The sequence below is a fragment of the Euleptes europaea genome, chromosome 13 (assembly GCF_029931775.1).
Source record: "Euleptes europaea isolate rEulEur1 chromosome 13, rEulEur1.hap1, whole genome shotgun sequence".
Lineage (NCBI taxonomy): Eukaryota > Metazoa > Chordata > Lepidosauria > Squamata > Sphaerodactylidae > Euleptes > Euleptes europaea.
Window position 1 is genome coordinate 20,328,809 of NC_079324.1, and position 17,296 is coordinate 20,346,104.

Here is a 17,296-nt window from a genome sequence, read left to right on the forward strand (position 1 = left end):
TTGTCGCTACTCCGGCCCGGCCCCGCAAAGCGCCCATTGGCTCGCCCAGTCACAAGCCGCGCGTGCCGATCACGCGGCGGCCAACGGTTCGCTTTTCGCTTTCTATTTGGCCTTTGCCGGCTACCGTCCGCACCCTCAGAACCGGCCTCTTCTACTGAGAGGGGGGAAAAAAGAAGAAGGACACGGCGAAAGGGAGAGGGAGGCCGCCGCCTGCGAGAGGGGGAGTCCCCGCCGGCTCCCTTCTCCTCAGCCGCCATGCCGGCGTTGAGCTGGAAGCCGTTCGTGTACGGAGGGCTGGCTTCGCTCGTGGCTGAGTTCGGTGGGTGAGAATACAGAAAGCGAGCCAGGCCGCCCGCGCGCCGCCCCCTTGCCGTTACCGGGCAACATGCCACGCCCCTTACCGGCCCTTAGCAACGGCCTAGTCAGATTCCTCCTCCTTCGCGCTCCCCTTCCTCTCCAGATCTTCTCAGGAGGCCGGTATTTATTTGCCTCGTTCATTTGAATCCCTTCCAAGGAGCTTCAGGCAGGTGCATGGGTCTTCCCTCCATCCTATCCCCCTCACAACCCTGTGAGGTAGGATAGGCTGAGAAGAATTGGCCGACGGTCACCCAGAAAGTCTCAGAGGCCAGTGGGGATTTGATTGGGTCCTTGTCGGACACCACAGAAGGTGACCGTGCTGTTTTCTAGCCAGCAGTTATTTGGGTCTACAAGGGGCGGGGGGAAAGCTTTGAGTTCTTTTCTTTCAGTATTTGGGACCTTGTAAGGGCAAAATGACATTCAGGAGTCTGGATTCATTGGTGTCCCCGTAGGAGCATCGTTAGGATTTGTTACATGTTTATTTTGCCCTCTCTCCAAGAAGGTGTCAGTGAATTTCTCCACTTCCGTTTTTATCTTCACAACAGCCCTGTTAGGTGGGTTAGGCTGAGGGAGACTGCGATTGACCTGACAAACTGCAGCGAGGTTTGAACCTAGTACGTCACTGTAACCATTACTCTGTGTTGGCTCATGGTTCAGATCCTAATTGTCATTGAAGCTCCTTGGGTGACCTTGAGCCAGTCATTCACTCAATCTTGTAGGGTTATCATGAGGCTGAAATAGAGAATATATTGACTTGGAGGTGGAGGGTGGGATAAAAATGTAATAGAGCTTACTATTCATTTAAGATCTTATTCACAGGCCCTTCTCTGTATGCCTCCCCACTTCAAAAATCAGGTGGGGTGCTTCTCTGTAGTGATGTCTCATCTCTGTAATTTTTCATAGCAGTTCATGTCATACTTAGTCTGTGCCATTGTAGATAAGAACATAAGAAAGGCCATGCTGGATCAGACCAAGGTCCATCAAGTCCAGCAGTGTGTTCACACAGTGGCCGACCAGGTGCCTCTAGGAAGACCACAAACAAGACAGCAGGAGCATCCTGCCAGTATTCCAAAGCACCTGATATAATAGTTAATTTTTCCTCTTCTTCATTGCTCTCATAACTGTTTTATTGATCATACTGGCTGTATTGAGCATCTTACTCATCTGCTGGTTTTGACGCCATAGACTATTTTAAATAAGGTTTTAAGGTTGCTGTTTTGTTGCCTTGGGTTTGTGGCTGTGTTACAGTTCTGACATGTTTTTCAGTAAGGCTTTTTAGAAGCTGTCTTGAGAGCCTTTTTAGCTGAGAGTTTGTGGGTGATTTTTGCATGTGTGGTGAGCACATGCATAATTTAGTTATATATTTGCAAAATTTGTATGGCATCTTTCTGTTCAGTAAGGGCCACCAAGGTGGCTAACAGTTATCACAGTTAAATTTTTATAGTGAAAACAACAATAAAGTCTCTTGTGGCATCTTAAAGATGAATAGATTTATTGCATCATAAGCTTTTATTGGACTAGAGCTTACTTGTCCAACAATAAAGTCTCTTGTGGCGTCTTAAAGATGAATAGATGTATTGCGTCATAACCTTTATTGGACTAGACCTTACTTGTCCAATGTCTAATTCATTATGCTCCATTAAGGGTATACGAAGAGTCCTGCTGCATCAAACCAGAGGTCATTTTAGTTCAGCACTGTTTGATCCTCCAGATGTTTCTGGAAAGCTTATAAGACAGAGATAAGGGTAACAGCCCTCCCCTGCTTTTGGTGTCTAGTAACCTTTATTCAATGGTGTGCCTCTCTGAAAATGAGGTTCTGTCTTAGCTAATACCTGTAGATATGAACAATTTGCCATGAATCTGCAGAGTGCATTTCATACAGTAACATTGGAGGGTCAGGCAACCAGCGGATTGTTGTAAAAGTTGCAAAAAGTGTTGACTGTGCAGGTTACCTAGAATAGCCTCAGGGTGTTCTCGCCCTCAAATAATAATTACTAAAACTTGGCATTTGTCTCTACTGCTGGCTGCTTCACTGGATAGTTGTGTAATTTCATTATATATAAAAGAGTGGTATCAAAATCAGCTTATTTTGTTCTTTTTTGTTCACCCACCCCTGGGGGGAGTCTGTTGGATTGTAAACCACCTTGAGCCCATTGGAAGAAAGGCAGTATATAACTGTGACATATAAAAAGTATATAGCACTTTAGAATGTTCAAATTATTTCTCATACATTATCTCAGTAATCCTCATGACAGCCCTGTAGTATAGGTCAATATCGCAGAAGGCTTGACTTTGTCGACCTACAAAATTTGATGAATTTGAACTGGAGAACACCCTGCTTAACAGTTAGCATACTGTAGTGGCTAAGACAATAATGCAAGGAGAAGTTGAAGGCAGTAGGAAAAGAGGAAGACCCAACATGAGATGGATTGACTCTATAAAGGAGGCTGGCAGTTTAGAAGACCTGAGCAAAGCTGTTCATTTTGGAGGACATTGATTCATAGGGTCACCATGTGTCGGAAGCAACTTGATGGCACAACACACACACACACAGTGGCTAAGAAACTCTGCTATCAAGATGGCAAAAGCCAATTGTGCTGTCTCATCTAACATTTCTATAGAATTGCTTTCTTTAGGCAGGGTGTAGTGTTTGTGAGAGCCAGCATGGTGTAGTGGTTTGGAGCGGTGGAGTCTGATCTGGAGAACCAGGTTTGATTCCCCACTTCTCTACATGAGCAGCGGAGGCTAATCTGGTGAACTGGATTTGTTTCCCCCCTTCTCCACATTAAGCCAGCTGGGTGACCTTGGGCCAGTCACGCTCTCTCAGCCCCACTTACCTCACAGGGTGTCTATTGTGGGGAAGGGAAGGAGGTTTGTAAGCCGATTTGATTCTCCCTTAAGTGGTAGAGAAAGTCGGCATATAAAAACCAACTCTTCTTCTTCTACCTGTGCTAGTTCAAATGGGACATTTTTCAGCAGTAGAGTGGCTTGTGATTGTGCCACTCACATGTAAGGCACCCATTTTGGAAAGTGGCCAGTTTGCCAATACTTCAAAGTAAAGTGAGGTTTCCAAAGAAAGATCAAAAGATGTCTGGTGTAGTTCCATCTCCTGGTCTTTACAGATCTGGATATGGCCAGAACCTGAGTAGAAGACTCTCAGTGGAACCTCATTGGCACCATCAAAGCTCCTTGGAGGAATGTGAGATACAGATGGAGCAAATCCATTTTTAATGCATCAGTCTGAGTAGCTTAAGTCAGCACAAGCCATTTTTGTAGGAAGAAAAGCCAATCTATGAGCTTGTTTGCACCCCACTCTAATATGCATATCGCTATTAAAAGTTTTTGTTATATTTATATATTGTTTTTTGACCAACTGGTTTTTCAGAGGGGTTTACGCCACTTGAAAATACCAGTTTAACACCTGACTCCATTTCCCTGGAAGCATTCTTCTGTAGCAGACCATCCCTCTCCCATCATCTTCTAACCAGTTAAAGAAAACTCACTCCATTGTCCCTTGGGTGCAAAACACTGTTTCCCAAACATAGTTGCATATCAAGTGGCCAGTGTGCACAAGAATTGCACATTGGCAGGTGCCTGAAGACCGATGTTTTCATGAACTATACAGCCCTTTAATGTCCAAGGAAATGGGTAGTGTTCTGTTGAATGGAATCGCAGTCACCTGCTTTCATATCCACAACTGTGAGCTGTGGCCTCTCTTCCTTTACAGGGACTTTCCCCGTGGATCTCACCAAAACGCGACTTCAGGTTCAAGGCCAAGGCATCGATGCCCGTTTCCGAGAGATCAAATACAGGGGCATGTTCCATGCCTTGTTTTGCATCTACAGGGAGGAAGGCGTGCTAGCACTCTACTCTGGGTAAAGACTTCCACTTTTTCATATAATGTCTTCCCTGCTAGTTACCTCACATCTCAGCTATTTTCCCAAACCTTTTAGTTGAGGTTTGGGATCCTGTATGTATTAAAAGTCAAAACTGGATCGTTGAGCTATGGGCGCAAATAGCAGGGCTGCTATTCTGTTGAATGGGTCTAAGTCATCTTTCCTCCTCTCCTGCTGCAGAATTGCTCCAGCCTTGCTAAGACAAGCATCTTATGGCACCATAAAGATTGGCATATATCAGAGCTTGAAACGGCTGTTTGTGGATCGCTTGGAAGGTCAGTGCTTCTGGATGCTATGAGTCTTTCAAAAAACTTAATTTGTAAAGTACTACATTGATGGTACTGTATAAACAATTACTTGCCATTTACTTGGTTGTCTCTTATATGCTGCTTGGGCTTCCTTCATTGTTTATGCCTCTGGGTCCTAAATTCCCAGTGTCGACACACAAGCTCCACCATTTCAAGAGGCAGAGAAATTAAATCTAAAGATGACATAGAGAGTCATTTTTTTAATACCTCAAAGATGAAAACCTCTTAAGCTAACAGCTATCTGTCTCCACTTACTTGCTGCCTCTTTGTCTTTCTATAATGTCTCTGGGCATGTAGGGTGTAGGAAAAGTGCTCCTCCTCAGAATTGGGCAAGTTCTGGTCTTTGTTCAAGCAACTCAGTGCTATTTTCCTTCCTCCTGCACATCAGGATTGAATCCCAAAGCGGCTCAGGTCTGTTGCTTTCCTGTTAGAAACTTGCAGTTTCTAAGAGCTGTTGCTCTTAAGCACCCTTTGGTACTGCTGCTGCTCTCACAGTTGGAAAACACTGAAACAGACTGGAGAAGGACTGACTCTATAACCTACTACAGTCAACTATCATTTCTTTATTAGAATCCAACAAGCACATATTCCAGCTTGACTTTCCACTCCCCAGCACAGTTTCCTCTGTCTATTCCTGTGTCACATGTGCTGTGTTGTGGTCTCTGTGCTTCTGGGTACTATGTCCTAAATGTTTGTTTCCCTGCAGGCCCAGGGTAGCCAGTGACCCGGTCTCCTTTGGAGAGTGCTGCGGTCAGTACCACTGCCCTTTCCCAGCATAACTGCTCTAACTCTTGGCCTTTCAATTCTGAACTAATAACCTAATATATCCTGCTGGGGGGTTCCCCCCCCCTTGTGTTGGGGTGGCTGCTCTAGGTATCAGTAGAATCCCTCTTTGAACGTTGTTCCCACAAAAAAGGCCTGTGGCCGTGGGGAGTGGGTGGCATTCCTTTAGAGGGAGATAACTGCACGGAATCCTCTCCCCCTTACTATCATTTGCTAAGCTGCAGAAATGCTTGAATTAGAATCCAGCGATCGCACAGTGCTGTCCTTGATACCGTAGGCCCAAGAGAGAGGAGATCAGAAAATTGGAGCAATTGGTCTTTATGTAGTAGTGTATCCTCATCTTCTGTTTCTCCTCCTGAAATCTACTCTCCTCAAACACACAGCCTTGGTTGTTAAATCTACCCCAAATATCTTCTTCCTCATTGCAGATGAAACGTTACTGATCAATGTAATCTGTGGGGTAGTGTCAGGGGTGATCTCCTCTACGCTGGCAAATCCAACAGATGTGCTGAAGGTAAGAGGGGCTTGTACTAAATGCTTGCTGCTTCCTTGTACAGTATTTTCTCATCGTAACCTACAGATGCCACATGATCATGTTCTCCAAGCCTCTAGCATTTTTATGGCCACTACTCCATGTGTGTCATGCTCTTCATCCCTAAGCAAAAAGACCATCAGATAGGAAAAGAGAAGCTAAATATAACATTGCTCTGTTGCTGTGCTGGGTTAGTTCAGCTAATTCATGTAATTGTGTGTGTGTGTTTGTGATGTGGCATTAAAAGATATGAGGCAGCAGTGTAGATTTACCTCCCTGACCCGGTTTGAAATATGTACACTTAGTTTGTTGGTCTCCCAGACAATGATTTTGGATCACAGCTGGTACTCTTAAATTTCCAGGCTTTGTTTTCGTCTCTGCTAGGAGAGTCACTTGCTGCTGTGTCTCTTGTCCTTCTTTTAGATCCGAATGCAGGCTCAGGGCAGCCTATTCCAAGGTGGAATGATTCACAGCTTCATCGACATCTACCAGCAGGAGGGCACACGGGGGCTTTGGAGGGTGAGTGCTGCCTCGGGCATGGTCTGTCTTTGCCCATACATGATCTTGCTCTCAGAATGCCTGCATCTCACCTGCCTGTCCTGTGCAGCTTTGTTTAGGAGAGAGGAAACTTTTGCACATCCCTTTGAGAACAATAGGAGATGCTTCAGTTGGATTCCAGTGTCTGTGTAGGTATCCATGTGCTTTTGGGGTAGTCCTGAAAGCAGCAGGATCCACTTTGCTGTCGAGGGAGGAGGACAGTATTACTAGCTGCCCCAGCTGCCCACTTGTCCAAAAATTCCCTGGCTGGCAGCTTTAAGGCTGTCTCCATTGCCTGGCTGTATGCCACACAACTGGCAAATAGTTTTGTTTATTATTTAAAATATTTATATCCCGCTGTATCTCCTTGGACTCAAGGTGGTAGCAAAGCAGTAAGTTGCAAAAGCATTTTTTTAAAACCCAATAGAGATCAGCAAGATAACAAAACAGTGCAGCTAGATCTGTCAGACCAATTTGCCCTTCACCAAATGTCCTTTGAAATCTGTTCCATTTACCTTCCTGAAGAAAGAAAGTGGAGGCATCTGCCACACCCACTTTGATTAGCCATTCGAAAGGACTGCTCCTACCGCAGAAAAAGCCTTTGACCTGACTAGCCAGACCGATGATTCTGAGTGCCTTAGTCCTGAGCTGAATGGTTTGGGGGGAGTCACTGCTACTGTCCTGGATTTAAGGAGCTACAATATTAAATGCAAGAATAGGATTTGTCACAGATGCGTCATCCAAAAAGGGGGCCACCTTACACTTGCGTAGAAGTTACTGTTAGTTTTTCAGGGGTTGTCTTTCTTTCATGTAAATATCGTAGTTCTGGCTGATGTGCTTTGGTCTGTGTGTGCTTCCGTTTTCAGCTATGATATCTGATTGATGTGGGTTGTTGCAAGTCTGTTATATGCTACAGCTGTGCAGGAACTGCAAGTGTGAAGTTCAGTGTTCTGAGAATCTGTTTGTATTGTATATATAAATAAGCTTTTAGCCCTGATTACTATAAAGGTCAGCTCAGCAGTTACTGTTTCTGTTCTTTAGAGAGAATGAAAGGACAGCAAAGAGAGGATAATGCCATTCTCCTGGGTACATCCTTCAGGTCCTGGCAGATAAGTCCCCAATGGTTTGGGAGTGCTGTTTAGCCCTAGTGTCAGCTGAACATGGAACTCCAGTCAGACATCATAAGTGTTTGTTTTGAGCACAAACGTGATTTATCATCAGGCTCACATGCTTCCCTTCACACGTAGAATTGCAGTTAGAGTTCCTGCTTTTGGAAGTCTTCAGTCTAAAGTTCAACTTGTTGGCAAAGCACCTGCATTTGGATCTGACATACTGAAATTCAAGTATTCGTGTTCAGATGACAAAACAAATTGGAAGCAGCCTAGGTCTGTAGCAAATACTGACTAGTGTACCAGGCTAAGTTCCTAGTGCCATATTAGCTACCAGCTTTCTTTATAAATGTTAGCGGTGTCCAGAGTGGTATTGGCAAAGCAGGAGAGAAGATGGGCTGAAAGATGCAGGAAAAGGTACTTGTAACCTGCTAAGGAAGGAATCTGGAACTTACCCTTTATAATAATAATTCTTTTCCACATTTTTTCACATTTGTATCTCACCCATCTTCTGAAGCAGGGTGTCAAATATAAGGCCCGAGGGCCAGATCCATCCCCTTGAGAGCTCTTAACCAGCCGGCAAACTAGCCGAGGCAGCCACCCCACCCCCCACTCTCAATCCGGGCTGGCATGGCATGGCCCGGCCCGAACAAATGACATCTGGCCATCGTAACAATTGATTTCGACACCCCTGCTTTAAAGTGTTCATGGCAGCTTATGTGGGATTCCCCCCCTCCTTTAAACTTCACAGCAACCCTGTAAAGTAGGTGGAGCTGATAATAGTGACTGCTGAAGGTCACACAATAGGTTTTCTGGATGAGAAGAGTTTTGTATTCTGGTCTCCCTGGTTGGTCCCAACTGCTATTTAGATCACATGCACTTTAATATGTGTGCTCTTCACTATACCACTGGGAATTTAACAGAGTTAACTTTGGAACTTCTATGAACTGGTACCACTTCAAGGTCTTCCCTAAGTACCTTTGTTTTATTCATAAATCAGTCAGCATCCAAGTATGCCTAACTCAGTGACATGGTGTGGAGAAATACCTTTTTACTTCAGGACTCTGGCTTGACACTTAGTTTTAGAAGTTTCTCCTTGCAGAAGACAAGCAGGAGGGGGGAAGTCAGTTGCTCTCAAACTTCCTCCAAGTAACAACCATTAAAGCTTTAAAAATGCTAATGGCCATCCTGGCCAAACACAATGAAATGGCCGGATCATACTTTAGCTGGAATCTGACACCTAAACGTTGACAGTGACTTGGGGACTGAAGAGGCTAGATTGTATATTTGTGGAGATTAGGAAAGGATTCTTTGACCCATAAGGATGGGGGAAACAGAAGAGATAAAATCCCTTGGCACGGAGGGAGAGGGGTCGATTTTGGCTGATTTCATCTGCACGTGGGAGCTTTCACATATGAGCTTCATCTTGATGGCTGCCAATGCCCTGTGCAGTAGACAAAGGGCAGGCTAACTGGACAATAACACCAAGGTAATGGGAAGTTTTTAGAACACTAACTTTTAAGTTAAATAGCCTGACAGAACAAATCAGTTAGTGTGAGGGTCAGAGGAATTGTGTTTTTGCACCTTTCTTTTCTATTCCTTTCTCAGTCCATTGCAGTGTAGAGTGTATATGTGTAGACTTTTTACTTTTAATAAATTATTTACTATTTTAAATGTTGGTAGTCGTTCTCCATACCACATAAACTTCCACTGTCCGAACACACTAAAATGGGTGCCAGGAGTAAGGAGGCATTCAGTTGCGAAATCGCTGTTTCCCTAGCAGTGTGCAAATGTGGCAAGCTGTCCCCATGGTAACCAGACCTTGGGTAGCAGGAGATGTGGGCACTAGGTGGAACGTTCGAATGGCAACACCGTAGGGGCATTGGGAGTACTGGCCCTCTTGGCAGGTAATTGGACTGCGTTGGGGACCGTATTTGGGTGGGAAGGCAGCTTAGAAATGTTTTAAATAAATCGTAAGACAACTAGTATGTGGCAGCACTCCAAAAGAGAGGAGAGAGATCCCCTCCGTTGGTTCGGTGAGCCAGTAGAGTGGTGTGTTGCAGATACTTGGAATGGTCACTGGCACCAAGAAGAAGAAAAGTTTTTTTATATGCCGACTTTCTCTATACAGTTAAGGAAGAATCAAACCAGTTTACAATCACCTGCTTTTCCCCTCCCCACAACAGACACCTTATGAGATTGGTGGGGCTGAGAGAGTATGGCTGGCCCAAGGTCACCCAGCTGGCTTCATGTGTAGGAGTGGGGAAACAAATCCAGATTAGCTTCCACCGCTCATGTGGAGGAGTGGGGAATCAAACCCAGTTCTCCAGATCAGAGCCTACCGCTCTAAACCACCGCTCTAAACCACCACTACACCACGCTAGTCACCTCAGAGGGCCAAACAGAGTGGCGCTTGTGGGTCAGCAGGGGCCGTTCTGTCACACATGGAAATGCAAACTGTATGCTCAGAAGTGAAGTACTTTGGGTTCTGAATGCAAAATGTTGACTCCTTTTCTCCCCCCCCCCCCAGCACAAACTGACTAGACAGATGAGGCAAAAGAGGTACTGTGTAGGAAGCAATACTGGTATAGAGCAGAGATTTCAAGTTGTTTACTGGGCAAATGGCCTCCATCACTGCAGAAATTCCCTTAGGTTATGTTTTAAGTATGCTAACTTTCAGTATTTTCTCCACAATGAGGTCTGGAAATTTGAAAAATAAAACAATGTTTTTGTGGTACTGATGAGAATGGTAGGGATGAATTTCAAGGTTTTTAACCTTCACTGCCTCCTGCGCATGCAGCGGCCACTCTTTGCCTTGCAACCAAAGACTCTTTTTGACTGCAGAGAACTATGTCTGTTGTCAACGCTTCCTAAATCCCAGCTGTACTCCATTGTGGGAAAGAGGAGGTTGGATGGGCAATTTTTGAGGTTTCATGAATCAGTTTTTGTACATCTGGTATTTTTTAAAAGCAAACTCGTTCTGTTATCTTGTTAAAGTCTTAAATAGTTGTTTGGTCCTGGGGATAAATCTCTGGAGGATATTGATTTGCTCTCTTCGCAGTGTGGGTTCAGTAGATTTTTTCCCCCAGAAGCTGGTGGAAGCAATTTGGAGTTGCATTTGCAGACCAACTGGATTTGTGGAGCTTAACTGAGATCATAAAATTGTGTGTGTGTGTGTGGGGGGCTAACAATCTGTACGACTGTGAACTGGGGAGTGTCAAATACAGGCTGCTTCTCTTCACCCATTCCTTTTCCTGGGCGTTGACTCACTCAATCGGAATTCAATTACAAGTTCATAGGGGAGAGGGAAAACTGAAAATGAATACAAGCAAAGCCGCACAATGTATTCCAGCCATAGCACATATATTTCTGTTTGCAGACTTGAAGGTGGGGGCGTGTGAGGGAAATAAAGCTATTGGTTCTAATTCTGGGGGTGGATGGCAGAAATGATACAGTAGCCGCTGCTAGTGTCACATACGTCATGGAGCAAAGTTGGGATGATTGGATAAGTATGATGGTTTTAGAATTGTGTATTTTAAATTTTAGATTGGTATATTTATTATTCTTGACTATGTTGTAAGCTTCCCTGAGCCTGACCTCGCTGGAAGAGGGTGGGGTATAAATCAAATATAATAATAATAATAATTCTAGAAAGAACTGGATCCTGAGAACAGGCATAGAGTCCAGCAGGCTTTCGTCATCCAGAAGGATTGTGCAGCCTGCTAACCTCGAGGCATTTGGGAATGGTGATGGAAGGAAGTTACAGACAATGGGTGTTTTAACTTTCTGTCTCTTGACAGGGTGTGGTCCCTACTGCTCAGCGTGCTGCCATTGTGGTTGGAGTAGAGCTGCCAGTCTATGACATTACCAAGAAACACTTAATCCTTTCGGGTTTTGTGGGGGACACAATCCTTACCCATTTTATGTGAGTATTTGCCAGTTCTCTAATATGTTAAGGCCACCTGCCTGGTTCTCAGCTTTCATAGACCGGGGGTGGTGGTGGGAGTGGGGCGGAGCAGGCAGTTTTCCTGACGGAGCAGGCTGGCAGTAGTACTACTGTGGGACTGTGAGAATGGCTTTTGGGAGTGCAGGTTTTTTTTCCTGCTGTATGCTTGAAGGCAGATTAGTTTGCTAGGTAGATGAGGAAGAGGCAGAGCCTTAGAATGTGCTCCTGTGTCAAGGGCTGGAGATGCATCTGGTGGATTAAGGGATTACTACAGTGACTTTGTTCCATGTCACCGTTGTATAACTTCAAATAATCTAGTCCTTTAGGATAGCAAGAGAACAGATTGGGGATCTAAAAATGGCTGCAGATACCCATTGTGGGAGGTCATTAAATAGTTTGGGCAAGGTTTAGGTAGGATAGTTTGTGAGTATATTTAAAGGACTGACTGGTAAGGATGAGCATTCAGATATTAATCAAAACCAAAAAGGCCTTGTCTGTTAATATAGTTATAAGAAACAATTTGAATAGGAACATTCCAAGCTGTAATACCTAGAAATCTTTATATTTTATAAGAGCCAGCATGGTCATGGATATAACTGACAGGGATGTTTTCCAGTCAGCAGTTGCATATGGACTGTACAACCAAAGAGGTTTGCACTGATAAGTCTTTCTTTTCAGAATTCTGTTTACATCAGTCAGGTTGCTGGCTCACTGATTTGGTTGATTCTATATAAGCAGTTGGTCCTATTTTTTTGCTATTCCGCCTGTTAAAAGTTTAGCTAGCCCCAGTTGGGAAAGAAAACAGGCAACACTTGGGCCACCCTAAATATGAAATGGGAATCCTCTTGTGTTAACATGAGTGTGCTGTTCATATGTGATGAAAACAGGATGTGTGTGTGTGACTTTTTAAGCAGGTTGTGCTGGTGAGGGGAGGTAAAACCTTCTGAGACTGATCTTGCTACACTGCAGTGTGTTCTGTATCTCTCTTCCAGCCAGGCTCTGCTCCACCTTCATCAGCATCTTATTTTTTTTACTAATTGCACCCATCACCTGCTCTCTTGGGTTGCCTCTGCTTGCTGAGCAAGTGAAAGACCCAGAGCCTTCAGGGCGAGTGTGGTTCTGTCTTTCACTGGGTGCTGACAGTGAGAGGCCAGCCCTGTCTCTGGCGGAGTCCTCTGGTACATGTCTTGTCAGTTGCTTGGAGGCATTGGAGAGAGGCTGGAAGTACCAAATGGAGCCTGGTGCTGCTTCTGATTCCCCCCCCCCAAAGCCAGTGCAAAGTGAGGGACTTACACTGCACCTCTATACACCATATGATTCAGAGGAAGAAAGATGTGAGGGCTGCAAATAAGAGTTGGTTTTTATATGCCAACTTTGTCTACCACTTAAGGAAGAATCAAACCGGCTTACAATCGCCTTCTTTTTCCCTCCTCACAACAGACACCCTCTGAGGTAGGTGGGGCTGAGAGAGCTGTGACTAGCCCAAGGTCACTCAGCTGGCTTCATGTGGAGGAGTGGGGAATCAAACCTGGTTCTCCAGATTGGACTCCACCGCTCCAAACCACTGCTCTTAACCACTACACTACGCTGGCTCTCCCATAATGGGTGGACACTAAGCCTAAGTAAAATGTATAGATCCCTGCACACACAGTCTGCTTCGTCCGTGCCTTGAAAGAACCAAGAACCTGTTTCCAGAACTGAAATATTGGAGACGGGAGGAATCCATAACCCCGGTGTGCTCTGTCTGAAGTGCAAACTCCTGTGTGTGTTAAGTGCCGTCAAGTCGCTTCAAACTCATGGCGACCCTATGAATGAAAGTCCTCCAAAATGTCCTAACTCCTACATGCTCTTATATGCTTGTCTATCTAGTTCCAGTTTTACTTGTGGGCTGGCCGGTGCCATTGCTTCAAACCCAGTAGATGTGGTGCGGACACGTCTGATGAATCAGCGGGCCATTGTGGGGAGCGTGGATCTCTACAAGGGTACACTGGACGGTCTGGTAAAGGTGAGATCTGGGATGGAGTTCTCTTTGGCCCCCAGATGCCATGGACTAAATGGGGAAGCGAGGCAGGTTTCAAGCTTGGCTGTTCAGCTGTGATGTAATCAAAATGCAATGGTGAGATGTTGGGGGCTGCTCCTTGCTACCCCCAAAGCCTTAAAGAAAGTTCATCAAAATCCCAAACCTCATGCTGCTTGTTGAAGAGGCATGGGGGTAAGGCGGGACCCTCTTCTAATCCCTTTTAATCTTACTAAACAAGAAAAAGAAGATGACTATGAATTGAGCAAGTATTCAGCAGGTCTTAAAACTCATTGGTCGTAGGTTTGTTTCCATCCCTGTCTTGGGCCCAGTAGTATAATCTCCTGGGAACTCTGGTTTACACAAATCCCATTCTATAATGATTATGACATTCTTTAAAAAGTGTGTCAGTTTCTTGCACTTTTCCCACACCCAAAAACTAGTTATTGGTAGTTTGCCTGGAGTTCTGGTATTCCTTTTTAGCCGCTGGAATGACATTGGCAAGCGGCTAGAGATGGTATGGGGACTGAATTTGACCCATGGGCAAGCTGGTCCCCTGCTACTACATACACCTCTGCCGTGTGGCCTTTTGACGTGCTGACCTGTGTGGATTAGATGGAATTTTGAATGAACTCTCTCTCATCCCCAGACATGGAAAAGCGAGGGCTTCTTTGCACTCTACAAAGGATTCTGGCCAAACTGGTTGCGGCTTGGCCCCTGGAACATCCTTGTATCCTTTCACACGTGAGGCTTTTTTGGACAAGGGATATTGGAAAGTTCTTGAAGCAGTTGCTGCATGCTTGGCTGGGAGGATTAAGTCCCTGGTCATAGCCAGGGAGTGAAAGTACAGCAGTGTTAGGAATTTTGAGGATGGAAGCTCTTCACCAATTGAAAAGTTCTTGCTTTTCTCCAGAAAAGCAGGATTCCAGCCTTCATGTTGTCATCTGGAGGAGTTCTCTCTGTAATGTCCATTGCTCATTTACTTTGCTTATGGTGTAATGGTCTACATAACACAGGTTGACCTGTAAGTGAATGGAACTTTATTAAGGACAAAAAAGAAATTGGGATAGTGGGTTTTCCCCCCCCCCTTTTCATCTGGTCCTTTCCAATTCTGATTCTGTGTGACCCTTTTCTGCTACTGACCCTCCAAATAAAGTGGGCATGACAAGGAGAATAAAGCTGCGGCACAATGCTTTGCAATACAGACCTCTGGTAGCAGGCCTGAGAAAGACCCAGTTGAAGTACACAGCGCTGGACTAGCTTGACCAGTTATCTTGTATAAGGCAGCCTGCTTTGCTCTATGAGTGCACAAGGTCTCTCGCTAGCTTATCTTTGAGGAACAACTATCTTCCCATGTGAGGGGTGGAATGGCTCTCTGTTTCTCAACATATGCACTGCAGTTGATAAGCAACCTTAGCAACTCTAGTTGTAAAAGTAATCCAGGAAGTCCTGCAGAGTTGTAGAAAAACTGCTGCTCACTTGACTGGGGAAATGTCCCTCTTACTTGGGGCAGAGACTGACTTTCACCCTGTGACCTTCCATAGAAGTGGATCTTTCTTAGGTTGTTAGCGAGAGCAGGGGGGTGGTCTCTTTTGTCCTAGGGGCACCAGCCTCAAAACAAGCATAACTGGTTTGTTTAGAAGTGAAAGATGAAAGTAGTTGCTTAGCTTGTGGGCAAAGAATAAGAGCTGATGGGAGGATGGGAGTGAGAACCCCATCTCTGCAGTCATTTCTGGTCATTTCTTTAACTTGCCGGCAGTTTTTTATCACCTATGAGCAGCTGAAGAGGCTCCCTTTCTAGGGACCGGTTCTGATGGGCGATCCAGCTGCCCTCCCGGCTCATCTCCCCCTTTCCCACATCTTCACGTTGTTTGCCTGCGCTGACTGAGGCCTGCCACCATCCTGCTCCTGCGCTGAATGCTCAGCCTTGGGAGCGTGGCTTGGATGAAGGGGGATGTCAGGGCCAGAGATACCTGGAGCCTGTTGCATGTGCTTTCCCACAAGGGAAAGGTGGAGCGTGAGAGGGAGAGCGTATGGGTTGGAGTCCGTATCTTCTGTGAAGAGCTGTGCGAGTTTCAGAGGACCTTCCCAGTGCAGTTTATTGCAGTGTGGGTTTTGCAGTAGGCTGTGTCTTCCCCTAAACTGTGAAAGGGGGAACACAGGGGGCTGCTGCATTCCCTCCATTGTCATGTGACCTTATTAAACTATTTATTGGAAGTTCATCTGTGTCTGTTTAATGATGTGTCTTGTGTTTAATGATGGTCACAGCAGGCAACCTGGGCCCCAGGATGGGTGGTATCTTTAGCTAAAAACTTTAATTGCCTATCTTAGACTGTAAGTTGCTCATCTGAGTGTTCTTTTGGGCCACCCTCAAGGCTGAACTGCTGTGACATCATGGAATGTTGGAGTGCCCTATTTGCCAACCTTCCAAGGATGAACTCTGATGCCATTATCCATGGGGAAGGCATAGAAATGGTGCGTACCAAATATGCTTGCTGCATTTTACACCTAGTCGCCTTCAAGAATGTAAGCGTCTGTCTATTGTGTTCTAATGGTAATAGCTAGAGCAGGTCACTGAGTCCTTATTTCTTTACTATACATTTTTTAGCTGCTTCTCCATAAAAAAATTCTATAACAAAAATCCAATAAAACAAAATCAATGGTGATTGTTAATAACAATACAGAAAAATAGAAACATTTAAACAATTTCATACAGGTTGTTCAAAAGGGTAAAATAGCATAAAAACATAGCACGCTATCTTTAACAGGCGCCATACAACAAAACAGCACAGTTTACAAAATACGATTACTAATGTTTTGATGAGCAGCCAAGTTTTTACCTGGTACTGAAAAGACTAGATGTTGGATCAGTAGCTGTGAATTCTGCACCTGAGGTATCATCACAGGGAAGTCCTCTAAAGAGCAGCCATCTTGCTTTATAGACCAGAGAGCTGTGATCTTAACTGGTGGGCAGGCTGGCATTGCTGACTGCCCTTCAAGTACCCTGGTCTCAGCCCATTTCATTTTTAAAGATCCTGTCGGATGCTAGTCATACCTTCAAGCTGAGGGGAATGGGGAGAACAGTCTTCTGAAATCTCTTGCTCTCAGAGTTCTCATTTAGGGACTTCAAGTTGATCTCTCTCTCTACCCCCTCTCATTTTCAATTTACTGATGGTCAGATGCTCTTAATGTTCTGTTCCTTTGGGAGCATTTTTTCAGTCTTCATTAAACCGCTTTTTGAGGCTTTTATTGTCCTTTTGGTTAATTTGCAAGGCCATGTTTTTTTCTGCATGCTTGGGAAGCCCCCTTTGTATATAGAGAGCCCTACCTTGTCTGGCTTTTACCATTGGATACAATTTATTGTGAAGACTACAACAGTTTATACAACATTCTCTAAGTGAACTTCTAGCTGCTGACATTAGAATACAGTGGGGGGGGGGCGGATTTGCCCCTAAAGAATGCTGAATGTTAAAGCACACTGAATGTTAAAGCACACTGTGCATCCTCCCACCCCTAGCCCTTTTGGAGCACTGATTTGAGGTTTTTCTTCCATTTTTTTTCCTCTTGTGCTGCTTCTCAGCTTCAGTTAAAAGATTTGATGCCTTTTTGTAGGGTTTGAATGAAGGATTGATTGTGCAGCATTCAGAATCTGCTGTTTTGACAGGGAAGGGTAGAGAGTGGGGAGGACAGAGGATTAAGGGAAAGATTAGCAGAGAGGTTAGGGAGGAAGGGAGGAGTAATATTTCCAATTTTGATTTGAAATAACCAGCCACATACTTGACTGTATGTTTCTAAAAATATATTTTGTGCG

General features: G+C 44.9%; 1 protein-coding gene across 1 annotated transcript; it reads left to right on the top strand.

The window, feature by feature from the left end:
• Positions 1-214: 214 nt before the first annotated feature.
• On the top strand, positions 215-15,702 carry SLC25A14 (solute carrier family 25 member 14). The gene is made up of 9 exons (XM_056859378.1): positions 215-319; positions 4,085-4,232; positions 4,434-4,528; positions 5,773-5,858; positions 6,300-6,395; positions 11,323-11,447; positions 13,338-13,473; positions 14,135-14,215; positions 15,245-15,702. Exons 1-9 carry the CDS (start codon positions 256-258, stop codon positions 15,284-15,286), a joined length of 873 nt encoding a protein of 290 aa, XP_056715356.1. The 5' UTR covers positions 215-255; the 3' UTR covers positions 15,287-15,702.
• The last annotated feature ends 1,594 nt before the right edge of the window (positions 15,703-17,296 follow it).

Excerpts from the sequence above, each read along its gene's own strand:
- SLC25A14 (XM_056859378.1), top strand. The coding sequence starts at position 256 with ATGCCGGCGTTGAGCTGGAAGCCGTTCGTGTACGGAGGGCTGGCTTCG. Across the intron at positions 320-4,084 it reads TTCGCTCGTGGCTGAGTTCG|GGACTTTCCCCGTGGATCTC; the intron begins GTGGGTGAGAAT and ends CTTCCTTTACAG. Across the intron at positions 6,396-11,322 it reads GCACACGGGGGCTTTGGAGG|GGTGTGGTCCCTACTGCTCA; the intron begins GTGAGTGCTGCC and ends GTCTCTTGACAG.